We start from the raw sequence: 15275 nt of genomic DNA, 5'->3' as shown, positions 1-15275 counted from the left end.
GTCAGAGACAGGGAGACGCACACAAACACACACTCACACAGTTGCCAAGTCTGTGGTTGGAACTACTACCTACCTAGTTTATCACTACAGCAGTACGCAGTTATGGGACGCATCATGGGGATTACTGAACTACAGCTCTCCCAAAGGTGTATTTCACATTGGATGACCTCAGCAGGCTTGTCATAATACTGCTATGGGGAGGGCGGAGTGTGCATGGGCCATAACCCATTCATGTAGGGGTTGACATGCCACATGCAGGTACACATGGGGTCATATGTCACAGGTACGTGTATACAGCTACCAGGTGACTACTTCCTTGTACAGTCATGTTGCACAGCTGGCACGTGCACCACATAGTCTGTCATGCTGACAGATACTGGTGGCTAGTATCTGCAGGGAGTGACATCTGCACCTCATGTGTTTGGGGCTCTTTGGCTGTGTGCTGGGTGGGACAGGCCTGGATGGCTCCTTGTCACGGTCACCCTCTTCCACACATCTATGTCCATCTACCTTTGGCTTATTATAGTGTGTTGTCCTTACATATATGTCTGTATTCCTATCCACTGTGTATGCAAGGCAGGAGTGGTGCATACTGACATGTGTCTGCACTAAGAACTGCGACTGCCAGATATGTCTAGTCCACTGGTGTTTGCAGACATGGCCTTCATGTGTTTAAGTGTGTGAGCATGCCCGGTATGGCCATCTATATTGCATGTGTGGATCAAGTCCAGGTAGTTTGTACTGCGGTGCTGACCTGTGTTGTACACCAACAGGTAGCATGCTGTGTCTGCAGGGTATACATTGGTCATTTGGCATTGACTGTTGCTACATTTCTGCATAGCGGGGGGGGCACCTGACTGTTTCTACATTTCTACACAGGAGTGGGGGGCACACCTGACTGTTACTATAAGTGTACGTAGGATGGGGGGGCACACCTGACACTTTTACACAATTGCTAGGACTGTACTGGTATGTCGGGTACACAATTTCAATCTGTAGTCTTACTTGTCGTGCTGGCTAGAGGCATAGCAGTGTACTACAGATCTTAGCTTTAACTACCTACATATTAGTTTCTGACTTCCTAGCCTTCACAACTTACATCCAACTGACTGGCCTGCTGTAGTCTGTCTGTGTAGGCCAGGGGGAGGGGTTACCCATAGGGCTCATTCAGAGGCCATAATACAGCATTTGTTTGTGTTTGTCTACACCTATCCTGCTGGCTGTAACTGTTGTTGGGTATGTAACCCCCCCCCAACTGGCATGTGTGAGTCACTTACCCTGTGGGTGTCCCAGTATTGAGGGTGGTGCTGCAGGGCTGCCTATGTTGGATGCGCATGTTACACTCCCTATACATGATTGAGCACAGGTAGTGTCATGTTTGGCATCCCTTTTACTGTATGTGCGAGTCAGAGAGAGGTGTCATTCCCTGGGTCCCTACTCTGTCAGTGCATGTGCTATGTGTTGCCTCTTTGCCAAGGCTAGGGCATACTAGGCACACCTCTTTCTGCCTACTGGGGCAGGCTCGGGTTGTTCCTCCTCCAAGTCACTCTGTGCCTGTGCAGGCCTTGGCAATGGTGGGGGGCTGTGTGGCCCTGTCCCATGCTGCTCCTGCTACAGCTGTTTCCACAGGATCATATTGTGTAGCATGGCACATACAAGGACAATTTGGGTACATGTAGTTGGTGAGTACTGCAAGGCTCCACCAGATGTGTCCAGGCACCTGAACCATGATGTGAGCATCCCAAACACATGCTCTATTATGATTTGTGTTTATGCATGTGCCTCATTATGGAGTTCTTGTTCGGGTGTGTGTGCATTTCTGATGGGTGCCATCAGCCATGGTTCCAGTGCGTATCCAGCATCCCCCACTAGGTGACCGTGCGGGATGTCCCCACTGGCAAATGTCTGGTACAGCTGCATCAGATGCCAGATGTGGGAATCGTGGTAGCTTCCAGGGCAGCCAGCACACACATTCATTATTATGCCCTGGGCACCGCATATGACCTGGCAGTTGATGAAGGGAAGCCCTTGCGGTTGATGTAGAGCCTACCCCGCTCACCAGGAGGTGCTTTGATGCATATATGCATGCAGTCTATTGCACCCACTACCTTAGGGTATTCTGCTATTTGGTGGAAGAGATGTATATTGCTGGCCAACACCTCACTGGTGATGGGGAAATATACGTGCTTACCGACATGTGCTGACAAGGCATCCAGGAACTGGTGGAGTACCCTGAATGCTGATGCCTGTGAAATCCCCATCATATCCCCAGTTGGCCTTTGGAAGGTACCTGTAGATAGTATTCTTAGGCCTACACATACCTTGGTATCCACTGGGATGGGTTCCCCTCTGTTAGTTCTGTGTGTGAGGCGTGGCTGGCACAGCTCAGCAATTTGCTGTAGGAGGTCCCTGTCCACCCTATAGCACTCCACTATCTCCAGCTCATCTAGCCCTTGGTAGGCTACCCTGGGTCTATACACTCTACTCTGTCTCCTCACTGTGGGTTGCTCAGCAGCATTCGCATCCTCACCACCCTCAGCCTCTTGCACATGCTGGTTTATGATAGCAAAAGCAGCCCCTGACATTTTCTCTCTTGCTTTTATTTTGTAAAATTTCCCATCTGTATACACCAGTGGTGCAGAGCTTTTGGGAAAAACAAGGGGGAAAGGTGTTTGCATAGTTTATAGTGGTGTGCTGGGCTGGGCTGGTCTGCTGCCTGTGTAATTGGCTGATTCTGATACATTTCACCTGTTACATTTCACCTGTCAGCTAAGCAAGTTCTCCTTGATTACCTTCCTAGTGCTGTTTTACCTTAAAATTGCCTCCCTGTTTAAGCCTGTGTGCGTGCCGTGCAAACGGAGTGCTCAGTTGTGCACTGAGCTGCTATTTTCTGGTTTTACTTCATTTTTCTTCCTGTAAAATGCGGTGCGCGGCATGCATACCCACTTACACTTTGTAAAGAGTGCTAGGCAGGTTGAGACACACCCCTGGCTTAGCTGTGCTGAGCTAGGTGCAATCCCGAGCCACAGGGCTCCAATCCACTTACAGTATGGATGACACCCCCCCCACAATGCCACCTATATCCTAGTCTTGCATCCAGATATTTATACTCTTACACTCTTGGGACCTGCATCACACCCTGGGGAAATCTGGGATTCACTATCCTTCCTCTCATTTGCATAGGATTGCCTGCTAATGGAGAGTTACGTGTCTCACACTGAGCCTCCCCCTTAGCAAGCACTACTCACTAGCCAGTTTGTCTTCTGCCTGCCATTGACTTGCATGGCAGAATACTGATTTTAGTTAGAATGCTAATTTTAAGTTTATTTTCTTATTTTCCCCCCGATCCCGTTTGCGCGCCACTGCCCTATATTTAAACAGCTGAGATCGCCAAAAAAAAAATACATAAAAAATAAAAGTTGATTTTTTTATTTTTTAAACAGTTTGCAATGCCAGTGGCCTTATACTTGGCCATTGGCATGCTTCCTCAGTGATATGCAGCCTTTATTTGGAGCTGTCATAGCTCCGTTTTGGAATTTGCAGAAATGTACTTGGTTACTAACCAAGTACATTTCTGCATATTGGCACTAGTCTTGCACGGACTATTTCAAGCTTCCTAGATTGCAAAATCACCTCACTTGCACGGATCTCTCCCGCAAATGAGGTGATTTGCATACCAGGGCTTAGTCCATGCAGGATTAGTGCTGGAGCACTTGTGCACACCCTTGCCAGCTGTTCCTGGATCGCACGGCAGACATATTGCCTGCGTGAGCTCCTGCACTCATCTTGCACTCCGTGCAAGCTTTTGAGAATCCAGGGGATAATATAATGTAGTTTTGAAACACTGCAGTTCTTTCACCAACGCACCCACTAGAACATCCACTAAAGGAGGTAATCTAATATAAAGACCTGGGAATAACCATGACCCCTAATTTTTCCTTTGACACAAGTGCTCATTTGTTAAGTAATAATGCTATATGTCAAATGGCATACATGTTTAAAAATCTTAGCGCAATAAATGAAATGTTACTATAAAAGACATATATTAGGCCAAATGTAGAGTAAATAACATTTTTATACATACAATGCAGGTCAGTTGAATTATTTTGAGAGATTACAAACAAAATTTACCAAAATGATTGTAGTTCACAAATTTAACAATTACAGTAATAGATGCAAACACCTCAATTTATTCACTATTTCTTATCATTACAACTGTGGTAAAGTAATATTTGCCTACAAAGTCTTTCATGACTAGTATACAAGCTATCTTGGAAAATAAAAATTTACAAATGCAGCTTAACATGGAGGCATCAGGCTATAAAGTTTGATTTAGGTACTGTGAGGACACAATTATGTTACTCTTACTTAATTAAAGATTGGTGATATTGTGGAATAAACTATTGTTTCACATTAGAGATGGTAAAAACGTAGAATAATTTAAGAACCAGCTAGATTCAGGGGCTGAAGACAAAGTGTTTGATCCAGAAATCTTGGAGTCGGTGTTACAAGATGGCCATATGAGAATTTATCTCACTGAGAGGGTAGATGTTTTCTGCTTGTTTTTTAACCTTTTACAAGATGGTCAAGATATTTTGAGTGGGATATTTTACTTCCATGTAAACGTGTATCTTCACTAAGTGCAAGGTTAATTTCTTGGCATCCATGTTTTCAACAGATAATAAGCTGGTTAAGATCGGAGACCCAATCATAATCCTCTATGTTACACTTCAAACAAGACCAGTCAAAGAAGGCTATCAGATAAGCAGCTAAAGTTTTTAATGATTCTAATGTCTTCTGTCTCCCATGGCAACTTTATGCTAGCATTCCATATTGCTCACCGACAGACACTTGTAGTCTTCCATGAGTGTACCAATTCCAGTTGTAGGACATCACTGCACTATTTAATGGATATGCACTTCCAGGCCCACATGCCTCCCTTGGCATGTAACCAGGTCTCCACTGGGTATCATAATGTGGCAGGGTAAGCTGCCTTGTCTCCTAGAGAATAGGTAACTAGGCATCAGCCACTCACTTTCACCATTCCTCACAGCCTATTTCACTGATCACATTCCTATATGATTCTGGCTCATTTGTATCACAGTCAGAGCTTCATCACTCAGTTTAACAAAGCAGGCAATAGAAAAACATACTCATCATGGATTCTTATATCTGATCCCTCACTTGCATCCCAAGTAGGCTGTCTTCCAGGCAGTCTAAGCAATCATCAGCCTACCTTCCTTCTTAGAAGAAGAACTCACCATATTAACAAGACATCCTTTAGAGTAGTCAAAAACAAAAAGAACTTTAAATCAGATGCCTTTATTATTGCCCTAAAACTTTATCAGTTGGAAGCCACTATCACAATTACCTCTAGACGAAGCAGTACACTACTTTAATACATCTTTCTTACAAATATTAAACCACCATGCACCCACTAGAACCATTAGAATTAAATCAAAGTATGCTCCCTGGCTAAGAAGGGCAACTAAAACCATTCTCAAAGAAAGGGACAAAGCATTGATACAATTTCACAAAAACAGAGCCCACTCCACAAAACAAACCTACTCAACACTCCGCAACAAAGCCAAAAAACACATTAAACTAGACAAAATTAACTACCAAAACCTCCAGGAAAAATATATTCTCAACCCTCAAAAATTCTAGTCCACCATAAACTCTATACTTTTACCAGGGAAATCAGCAACCCCTATACCAACTACAGGTAATAACCTTGATAATATCCCAAAACAGTAACTCATTACATCTGAGTGATGCCTCCATGTACATTTGCAGTTAACTCCTACTGACTTCTCTAGGCGTCAAAATTTGCTTGCTCATATTTGCATAAATAATTCCAACACCATGCTATGTACAAGGTTTTAAAAGATTTCATGTTAAAGCTTACACAATACCAAAAACAACTGCATTAATATTTGACCTCTGTCTAGTGCAGATAAATAGATATTAACTTTTGTTTTTATGATATTAATTTATATAGATAACATTTTCACATTTTTTTAAATATCTCAACAACCAAGTAACAGTGACAGAACTCTAGTGTCATATGAAAGCTCTCAGCTAGATGAATAAAATGTTGCTAACAGGATGTATGTAACTTGAGTGGTTGCTGAAATATTGTAAGTTGTTTACAAAATATTACAAATGTAATAGGTACTATGTTTACTGTGTCTTATAAAATTCATTTTAAGACATAGAACCTAAAGAATACTACTACTATAAAATAGTTTGTGCTGAAGAGTTTGCCATTTGTACTTTTTTCATAATCCCTGTGGTTCCAGATATACGAATATTTGTTTGAAATGTAAGGACATAATCTGATTCTGCCAAAAGGCTTAGGCTCCACCCATTGGAAGTAACAGTGCAAACTTTCTGAGCTCCATTGGAGTGAATGAGTAAATATTTCACCAAAACAGTTCAAACCCTTGCAGAAACCCAAACTAAAGGTAGCTGCAGCAACTTACCCTCCATCCAAGGTAACACTAATACACAAGATAACAGCTCCCATTTCTGCCTACACCTAGTGCCAGTCAAATCCATTTTAAAGCTCCTCCACAAGCTAAAACCAACTACCCTAGCTGCAAACAACTTACCATCTGAATACCTACAGCTAGCCACAGAGGCCATAGCCCTTCCTGTTGCTATACTAATAAACAGATCAATATCAGAGTGTAAGGTACCTACTATATGGAAAATATCCCACATAATTCCACTGCACAAAGGAGACAACTCCTTAGAATTAAATAACTATCGACCTATCGCTATCTTATCTCCCTTGTCAAAAACACTTGAAAGAGTTGCACACACACAAGTAATGAACTACCTTCTAGAAAACAATCTGCTATCCAAATATCAGCATGGATTTAGACCCATCCACAGCACCACTACTGCCCTAATGTCCTTTACCAACACAATCAATCACCATAGAAACAAGGGACAACTAGTTTCAGCTATTTTTCTAGACCTGCCCAAAGCTTTCAGTATGGTTAATCATAACAAACTCCGTAATACACTATCTAACCTAAACAACAGCAGCCCCTCTATTTCAGGCTGCCAACAAGCAGTACTATGGCAAAATCAACTATCCCACCCTGATATGTGCAGCCCACACATTACATGACCTCCACTCCCTAACCCAAAACTGCTTCACACTAGCTGAGATCTGGTTTACTAATTCCCAGCTTATCCTAAACTTAAACAAAACAAAACTTCTTATCTTCAGATCTTGTAGATCCCCCCATGTGACAACTTTACCATATTGTCCATGAACAAAACCAAGATCACCCCCACATCACACACCAAACTCTTAGGTGTAGAAATAGACAAAAACCTCAGATTTGATATTCATATAGCCCAAACTATCAAGAAAGTTCACAAAAAACTTGGACTCCTTTATTGCAACAAACCCTTTCTCACTAGACTAACTAAATCCACGACAGCCAGAACACATCTGTTGTCCACCCTCCTCTATGCTACCCCAATACTGATCAGCCTTCGGAAAACTGACCTAAATAAGCTAGAGGCTTGCTACAACAAAATTGCTAGATTTACTACTGAAACACTATATAGGACCCATCACTGTGTAGCACTCAAACAACTAAATTGGTTAGACCTGCCTCATGTACTGAAACTCAACCAATTAACATTACACACAAACTATAGTACTACCCAACAACTCCCCCTCCCCGCACTCCAGAACCTATTAACACCTTATTCTACAACAAGAACCTTAAGATCTACTACCCAGAACCACCTAAATGTCATTAAATATAATAATGAAGCTGGGAAATCTCTCTTCAGCTACTCAATCTCAAAAACTTGGAACAACCTACCTAGCCACCTGACCTCCAATACCTCCACCACACAATTCAAAAAGCTGCTCAAGACACGCTTTATGAATACCAGGGTATGTTCCTGTAACTCCGCAGGATAAACTTCCACTCAAACAAGCTTGCTCCCACCTCAACACTTGCATGCCTGCTATTTCCATCACTATTCTCAGCACTAATCCACGTTTCCATATACAGATACACTAATCCACGTTTCCATATACAGATACACTAATCCAGATATTCTACCAATCTATCCAACCTGAAACCCTGACCTAATCTTACCCTCTAACTATTATCTTTAGCAATCAACTCTACCTCACTTCTCTCATTCATTCTTACCCCAGTACTCTGTGATGATGCTTCTTAGTAACAACTAGCTAGCCACTTCATCTCAGCTCTGATACTCTCTCACCCCTCTTACTTACTGCTTTCCTGATCTACTTCTATTTCCAAACCACCAATAGGAAAGTAGAGTACTATCTAGACCACCAAATACTCTAAAAAACGAAGACCCACATAAGTATTATTATTACACCAACTACATTATATAAAGAAATCTAGATTATCTTCTTAATGTGTACTTTATGTAACAATGTTCTAAACATTTTTGCCTTTATTACTATATGCTGTATGAAATTCACTATGTTAAAACCTGTCATCCACAGACAAAGAGTGCACAGATTTCATATTGTTTATTTTATGTACTTTTGTGTTTTATGCATTTTTTATGTAATTATATGTATTTTTACTGGAGCTTTTCTCCCTGGGCCTCCGCTGAAAAAGGACATGTGTTCAGTCAGACTTTCCTGGTAAACAAATGTAAAATAAATAAATAAATAAATCATACATGTGGGAATTGTTATTTGGTAATCCATCGCAATCTCTTATTTGCTCTGTATGGGCATCCCGCTTATCCATCCATATGGCAAACACCCTGGCCATCAGTGGTTGAGATCATGGTCTGAGTTATGGAATCAGCTGTTGTTGGGGAAATGGTCATCTGTTTATCTACAGCAGGTGGTGTGGTCATCATTTCTTCTATAGAAAGTGAGTCAATCAATCTTCCATCTGTTGTGGGTGGAACTGCCATCTTATAAGTATGATGGTTAGTTTAGTCAGTGCCTGGTAACAGTAATATACAATTTAATTGATTGAGCTCTACTATACTACTTTTTCTAACAGTAATTTTTAAAACAGTGCTGTTAGATGTATTCAGTCATGCCTGCATCATTTTTTCCCACAAATTTGAAAGCATTGAAGCTTGCATGGAATTTACTGGAAGAACTTTATAGGGGTTTCCAAACTTCTCTTTGGGATATTAATATTTGTTTGACTATTCATTTTCCTATTTAGTTTTGCGCATTTGCAAGGGCCATTATGGGTTCTTTAACATGATATGATACAAAACTGAGGAATGCTTGTCAATGGGCAGCATTTTTTGTAAAGATATTCTAGCATTGTTTAGTACCAGTCACTGAGAAAGCTTGTTCGTAGTTTTCTCTCCAATTATTTATTGATCTGTCTGGCTTCTTTGCAGTAACGTTGTCAACAGGCTTGCTGAGACATCAGAGCTCTTCTGAATCAATTTCTACAACCTCCACTGTGACATGTTCCAGGGATTCACTCTTCCTAGCCTCTGTTTTTTTTTTTTTTTTTTGTGAACTGCTGCTACATTCTTTTGTTAGGAATTATCTGCAGAGTACACAACTCAATCATTTATGCCAGTTTTACTTTTATGATTTCTTTCACTAAACAGGAATTTTACAATGCTGATGAGTACATTCAGTAATAGCTTCTACTGGCATTTTCTCTGTAGCCATCTTGTGGATGTCCATATAAACACAAAATAAATTTCTTGCTCTCTTCTGATTACTTTCCCAACAAAACAGCTGTGGTCTTGGCTTAAAACATACCGGCAGAATGATTCTGTTTACGGCAGATTGCAGTTAGAGCCTTGATTGTGGTTTTTATATTTGGATATAAATAATTATAGTTTTAAACCAAACATTTGTTTTCTGTAATGGAATACATGAAAATATTTTCCCATAACCATATGAGAAAGAAAAGTTGTGTAAAATCTAACCATAACCAAAGATATCCTTCTCTTCCATGTTACAGTATTCATCACATATGGGGTTTCTCCTCTTGTTACTCGAACGTCCAGCCAGTATACAAACGTTTTCTGTCACTGTATGGTGCGTGGGATGTCTGATGTGGCTAGCACAAACTGGGCCATATAAGTGATGTCTGCACACACCAGCCCTCAGAACTGTAAGCCCCAGTCGGAACCAGTCCTAACAAGGGTAATGACAGCTCTGTGCCATGCAGAAAGGGAAAATGCTGCATAACAGGAGGAGTAGGTGGTTGGGAAGGAATACTGCAACATGGAAGAGAAGGACATCTATGGTTATGGTAAGATTTTACGCAACTTTTCTAAGTCCTTGTATTCACATGTTGCAGTATTCATCACATATGGGTGAGTGCCAAATTTCGGTGTGAAGAAGGGGGAGGTGGCCTAGTAGAGTTCTCCAGGAATCCATGGAGGATAGCCCTGGCAAACTCAGCTCTAGCCCTAGAGATGTGGTATAACTTGTAGTGTTTGGTGACGGTGTGTACTAAAGACCAAGTGGCTGCTTCCAGTATGGTGGAGGTATCCAAATTCCTGAAGAAGGCCCCTGAGGAGGCCATTGCCCTGGTGGAGTGTGCTTTGACAGTACCTTGCAGGGATTTCCCATGGTGTTTGTAGTAAAAGGTGGTAGCTTTGGAAATCTGTGTTGAGATCGTTTGTTTAGTTACTGCCTTCTCTAAGGCCCTGGGGTGGAAGGAGTTGCTCAGATTGTCTGATGGACTTGGATTTGTGCAGATAATATCTGAGTTGTCTGTGCACATCCAGGGAATGGAGTACTCTCTCACTGTCTCCCTGTGGATTAGAAAAGAAGGTTAGTAGGTGGATGGCCTGATTTAGGAAATGGTTATTCACCACCTTGGGCATGAAGTAGGGGTAAGATCTAAGTAATCTTGTCAATGTGGAATACTAAGAAAGGAGGAACAGCTATGTGGGCTTTCAACTCTGACACTCTCCTGGCTGAGGTCTAGGCCAAGAGAAGGACAGTCTTCCATTTGCAGTGTTTTAGGGAAGCTTTATCTGCTGGTTCGAATGGTGGGAGCATGAGCTTCTCTAAAATGTAGTTGAGGTCCCATGAAGGGGATTCCTGGCTGGTCTGAGGTGAAGGACCCCTTTAAGGAATAACGTACCTGGTAGCCTGAAAGCTAGAGGGGAATCTAGAGGCAGGCATGCTGAAATGGCAGACAAGTGGGCTTTAATGGATGAGAAGGCCAGCCCTGTCTGCAATAGTTCACACAGGTAAGTACTAGAGGGGTCTTGCTTTCCAGTGGGTCCAACTGCCTTTTGAGACACCATATTGAAAATTTCTTCCACTTTGATAGGTAAGATTTCCTTGTATTAGGTTTCCTGGCCTCCTGCAGGACAGTGAGCACATGGTCATTGTAAAGGTGTCTGAAAGGCATCAGAATCCTATCACCCACAGAGTGAGGTGCAGATATTGCCACTGTTGGTGCATTTGGGATCCCTTGTGCTGTGTGAGAAGGTCCACTCTGGGGGGTAACTTGTGGTGATTGCCCTTTGACAGCTGTAGGAGGGGAAATCAATGCTGTCTTGGTCAATAGGAAGTCACCAGCAAGATTTCTGGTCTGTACCTTCTGAACAAGTGGGAAGGAGGGGAATGCATAGAGAAATATCCCCTTCCAGGAGACTGGGAAGGCATCTGTTGCTATAGCCTCATGATGTGGAAGTCTGATGCAGAAGGATGGAAGTTGCCTGTTTATGGAGGAAGCAAGCAGGTCTATTTGAGGTGTACCCAACCAGTGGACGAGGTCCAGGAAGACATCCCTGTGAAGCATTCATTCATGATTGTTTGTCATGGATTTGCTTAAGGGAGTCTGCCTGAGAATTCTATTGTGAAGGAATGTAAACTGCCTGTAAGGTTACTGCCTGGGAGGTGGCCAGTTCACACACCAGAGAGCTAGTCTGCAAAACAAATAAGATTTGCCCCCCCTCTTGTTGAGATGCTACAGCATTGTGGTATTGTCTGTAAAGATTTTTAGTGGTCCTTGTTGTAGAATGGTTTGGAAGGCTTGTGGGGCCAATAATATTGCCCTCATCTCTTGGATATTGATGTGTTCTTTCCTGTGTGGTGCTGGCCATACTCCTTGCACTCTCAGGTGCCTCAGAGTTGTTCCCCAGCCCAAATCTGAGGCATCTGTGTGCAGGATCTATTTGAGTCGAGCTGGTTGAAGGGGAAGACCTGGGTTGAGGTTCACCTGCTTCAACCACCAGTAGACTTCTTGTTTGAGGCAGGGCAGGAGAGGTACCCTGTACTTGAGGGGGTGGGAGTGATGGGTCCAAACTGACCTGAGGTACCATTGCAATTTCCTCATATGGAGCCTTGCTAACGGTAGCATGGGGATAGTGGCTTCCATGTAGCCCAGGAGCCTGAGGTACTGGCTTGCAATTGATTCTGTAGTCTTGAGGAACAGAAGTAGGTGTTATATCAAGCTTTCCACCTTTTGCGGGAAGGTAGGCTTTCATAATGTCTGTCCGAATCCTGCACCCCAAAAAGATGATGTCTTGAGTAGGTTCCAGATGAGATTTTGTGAAGTTGATTTGAAATCCCAGGAACTGTAGGAGATTAATGGCAACTTGTAAGTGTTGCCAGAGGGCCTGTTTGCAGATTGCCTGAATAGCAAGTCATCCAGGTAAGGGAATATTTGGATTTCTTTTGTCCTGCAGAAGCCAATAACTGGAGCCAGACATTTGCTGAGGACTCTGGGTGCAGTGGAAAGCCCAAAGGGCAAGGCAGATAATTGAAAGTGAGAGGAATCCACGGAGAACCTCAGGTATTTCTTGAAATTGGGCCTTATAGGGATGTGCAGGTAGGCATCTTTGATATCTGAGGTGACCATGATTCCTTGTGGGGAGGAGAAGCAGAGAGAGAGAGATGGTAAGGTCAATATCCTGAAGTTTGGGACCTGAAGGAAGAGGTTGAGTAGTGAGAGGTCCAGAATTGGCCTCCAGGGACCATCTTTTCTTGGAACCAGGAAAATCCTGGAGTAGAAGCCTCTTCCTTTTGCAGACAGTGGGACTGTTTGAATGATGTCCTGAGCCATCAGGTTGTGTAACACTGGCTGCTATAGAGGGAGCTGTTCTTTTGGTTGTTGTGGGATACCCCTTCTCTTTGGAGCATGAGCCAGGTCATAAAATACCCACTCTCTATTATAGAGAACCCATTTTTCTGAGGTGATGTGTCCACACTTGGAGACAGTGAGAGAGGTGCTCCAAGAGAGGGATATTGGAAGAAGGAGGGTTCTTTAAGTTTGGAAGGTACAGACACTACCTGCCCTGTGTTGAAAGGCCTGCCTCTGACAAGAAGAAGTGGGGGCTCTGGTAGGAGTGGGTTGCTTCCTGAAAGTTTTCCTAGGCCTTGTGGACACAACAGGGTGACAGTACTTTCTAATAAATTGTGTTTTTGCTTAAATTGTGTTTTTGCTGTGTAACTCCTCAAGAATTTTGAAATAGGAGAAATCAGCAGGTATTTTAAATCCTGCATATCTTTCCCCTTTTGCTGTAATGACTTAAATAAGTCAGCAACTTTTATTCCAAATAGGGCTGTGTTGTACAAAGGAGCATCAACCAGCTTGGTTCTAAAGTCATCTGGTAGAGGTTGTTGGTGTAGTCAGAAGTACCTTCTCAAAGCAGATGCTGATGCTGCTGCTGCTGATCTGGCTGAGGCCTCAGCAGCATCACAGCTGCACTTGATAGAGTGCCTGGTAACCTGAGAAGTAAGGGCAACTAGGGAAGACAGTGAAGCTTTGGTAGCATAATCTGGGGAGTCAGACAATTCCTTGGAGATCTTTTCCAAAGGGGATAAGGCATATTTAGCCATGTGTGTCTGGTAATTAGTAGCTCTGAAAGCCAAAGTAGCAGAAGTGTATATTTTCTTACCTAGGCGTTCCATAGTTTTGCTGTTCTTGCCAGCAGGGAGAAGGTTGGTGGAAGGTAATAGTTTTGAAGCCTTATCAGTGGAAATGGAAATAGTGGCAGGGTCTGCAGCAGGACACTTAATTAGAAACTTTACATTCTCAGGAACTTTATAAAACCTGTCAGGTCTGCGTGGAGCAGGGGGCTGTGAGTCTGGGTTCTGGGATGTTGAAGAGAAGGCATTCAGGAAGGCAGGTAGAATTGGTGAAACAGCAGTAGAGGTTGGGGAATCCATCTGAATGAGGTCATAATACCTTTTTTGGACCTCTGACATTTCAGATGATTCCCACTTGAAATGTTCCTTCATTTAGTAATAGTTTCCCCAAAGGTCAAATCCTCTGCTGGGGATTCAGGGTTAATGGATTCTTCCTCTGGGGAGCCATATCCCAGGGGGAAGGCAGCTAAGAGGTATATGATAAGGATTCTTCAGAAGAATCACAGAATTCCTTCTCTTCCCTCAGAGAGGGATCTGATTTCTGAGGCCTAGGGCTCAGGATGGGAGAAGGGATAGTGGATGTTCCTGTAGTGGTAGGCCGTAAAGCCATAAAGGCATTAAACAGACCTTGGCTGAAGGCCTGCCAGTCCAGGGTACTTTCAGGAGCAGGAGACACACGTTTTCTTTTTTTCTTCCTTTTGAGAGACCTAGCGGACATCCGCATGGAGGAAGGCCTGGAATCCGGTAATTATAAGGTAATGGAGGGATCTGACGGTCCTGCCGAAAATACTGGCCCCCCCCCAGCATCAGAAACCAACGTCGGAAAAGACTTTGTGGATGTGCCATCTGTACAAGATTGTGGAGCTTCTGTGAAGGCACTTGCTGTATCTGAAGTGGCAGAGCCTGAGTCTTCAACCAGGCTGATTTCGGTCACAGGCTGATGGTCGGAAGAAAGAGGAGCAGTGGTATTCATAGACCTGACGGTCTTGGCCTTCATTTACGGCAGTACGTCAGGTAAGTCAGCAGAATCCTCAATACCTAGTGCTAACTGTTTGAAACATTTGTTTTCTAGGTATAGGTTGAGTGCATACAGATGCCTGCTGAGAGTTTTGGGCACAAACGCCTGGCAGATGGTGCATGCCTTGTAGTCATGTGACCTAGCTAAACAAAATTAACACTGATCTTGGGCATCCTTGTGAGGTATCTTATGGCCATACTTACACTTGCCCTTTCTGGATGACATGAACAAGCATTAGGATAAAATAAATGACTGAAAAGGTTCCTCAACGGGGCACTTATCTGATTTCTTCTGAATCCGATGGCCAGGATGGCAGGAACACCTGGGGGCTGAGAAGTTCTGAGGGCTGGTGCGTGCAGACATCACTTTTACGGCCCATGTTCTACTAGCCATGTCAGATGTTCCACGCAC

General features: G+C 43.1%; 1 protein-coding gene across 1 annotated transcript in view; it reads right to left on the bottom strand.

The window, feature by feature from the left end:
• Nucleotides 1-14146, bottom strand: part of LOC122796914 (aryl hydrocarbon receptor repressor-like) — a 325581-nt gene extending 311435 nt beyond the window's left edge. Inside the window, exon 1 of the mRNA XM_044065672.1 lies at nt 14009-14146. Coding sequence (XP_043921607.1) covers nt 14009-14146 — 138 coding nt within the window. The remainder of the gene's footprint in view (nt 1-14008) is intronic.
• Nucleotides 14147-15275: the final 1129 nt, after the last annotated feature.

Source organism: Protopterus annectens, chromosome 3.part0, assembly GCF_019279795.1.
Source record: "Protopterus annectens isolate FY-2018-M chromosome 3.part0, PAN1.0, whole genome shotgun sequence".
Classification (NCBI taxonomy): domain Eukaryota; kingdom Metazoa; phylum Chordata; order Ceratodontiformes; family Protopteridae; genus Protopterus; species Protopterus annectens.
Note: the sequence above shows the minus strand (reverse complement) of the source record. Positions and strands in the feature narration are given on the sequence as shown.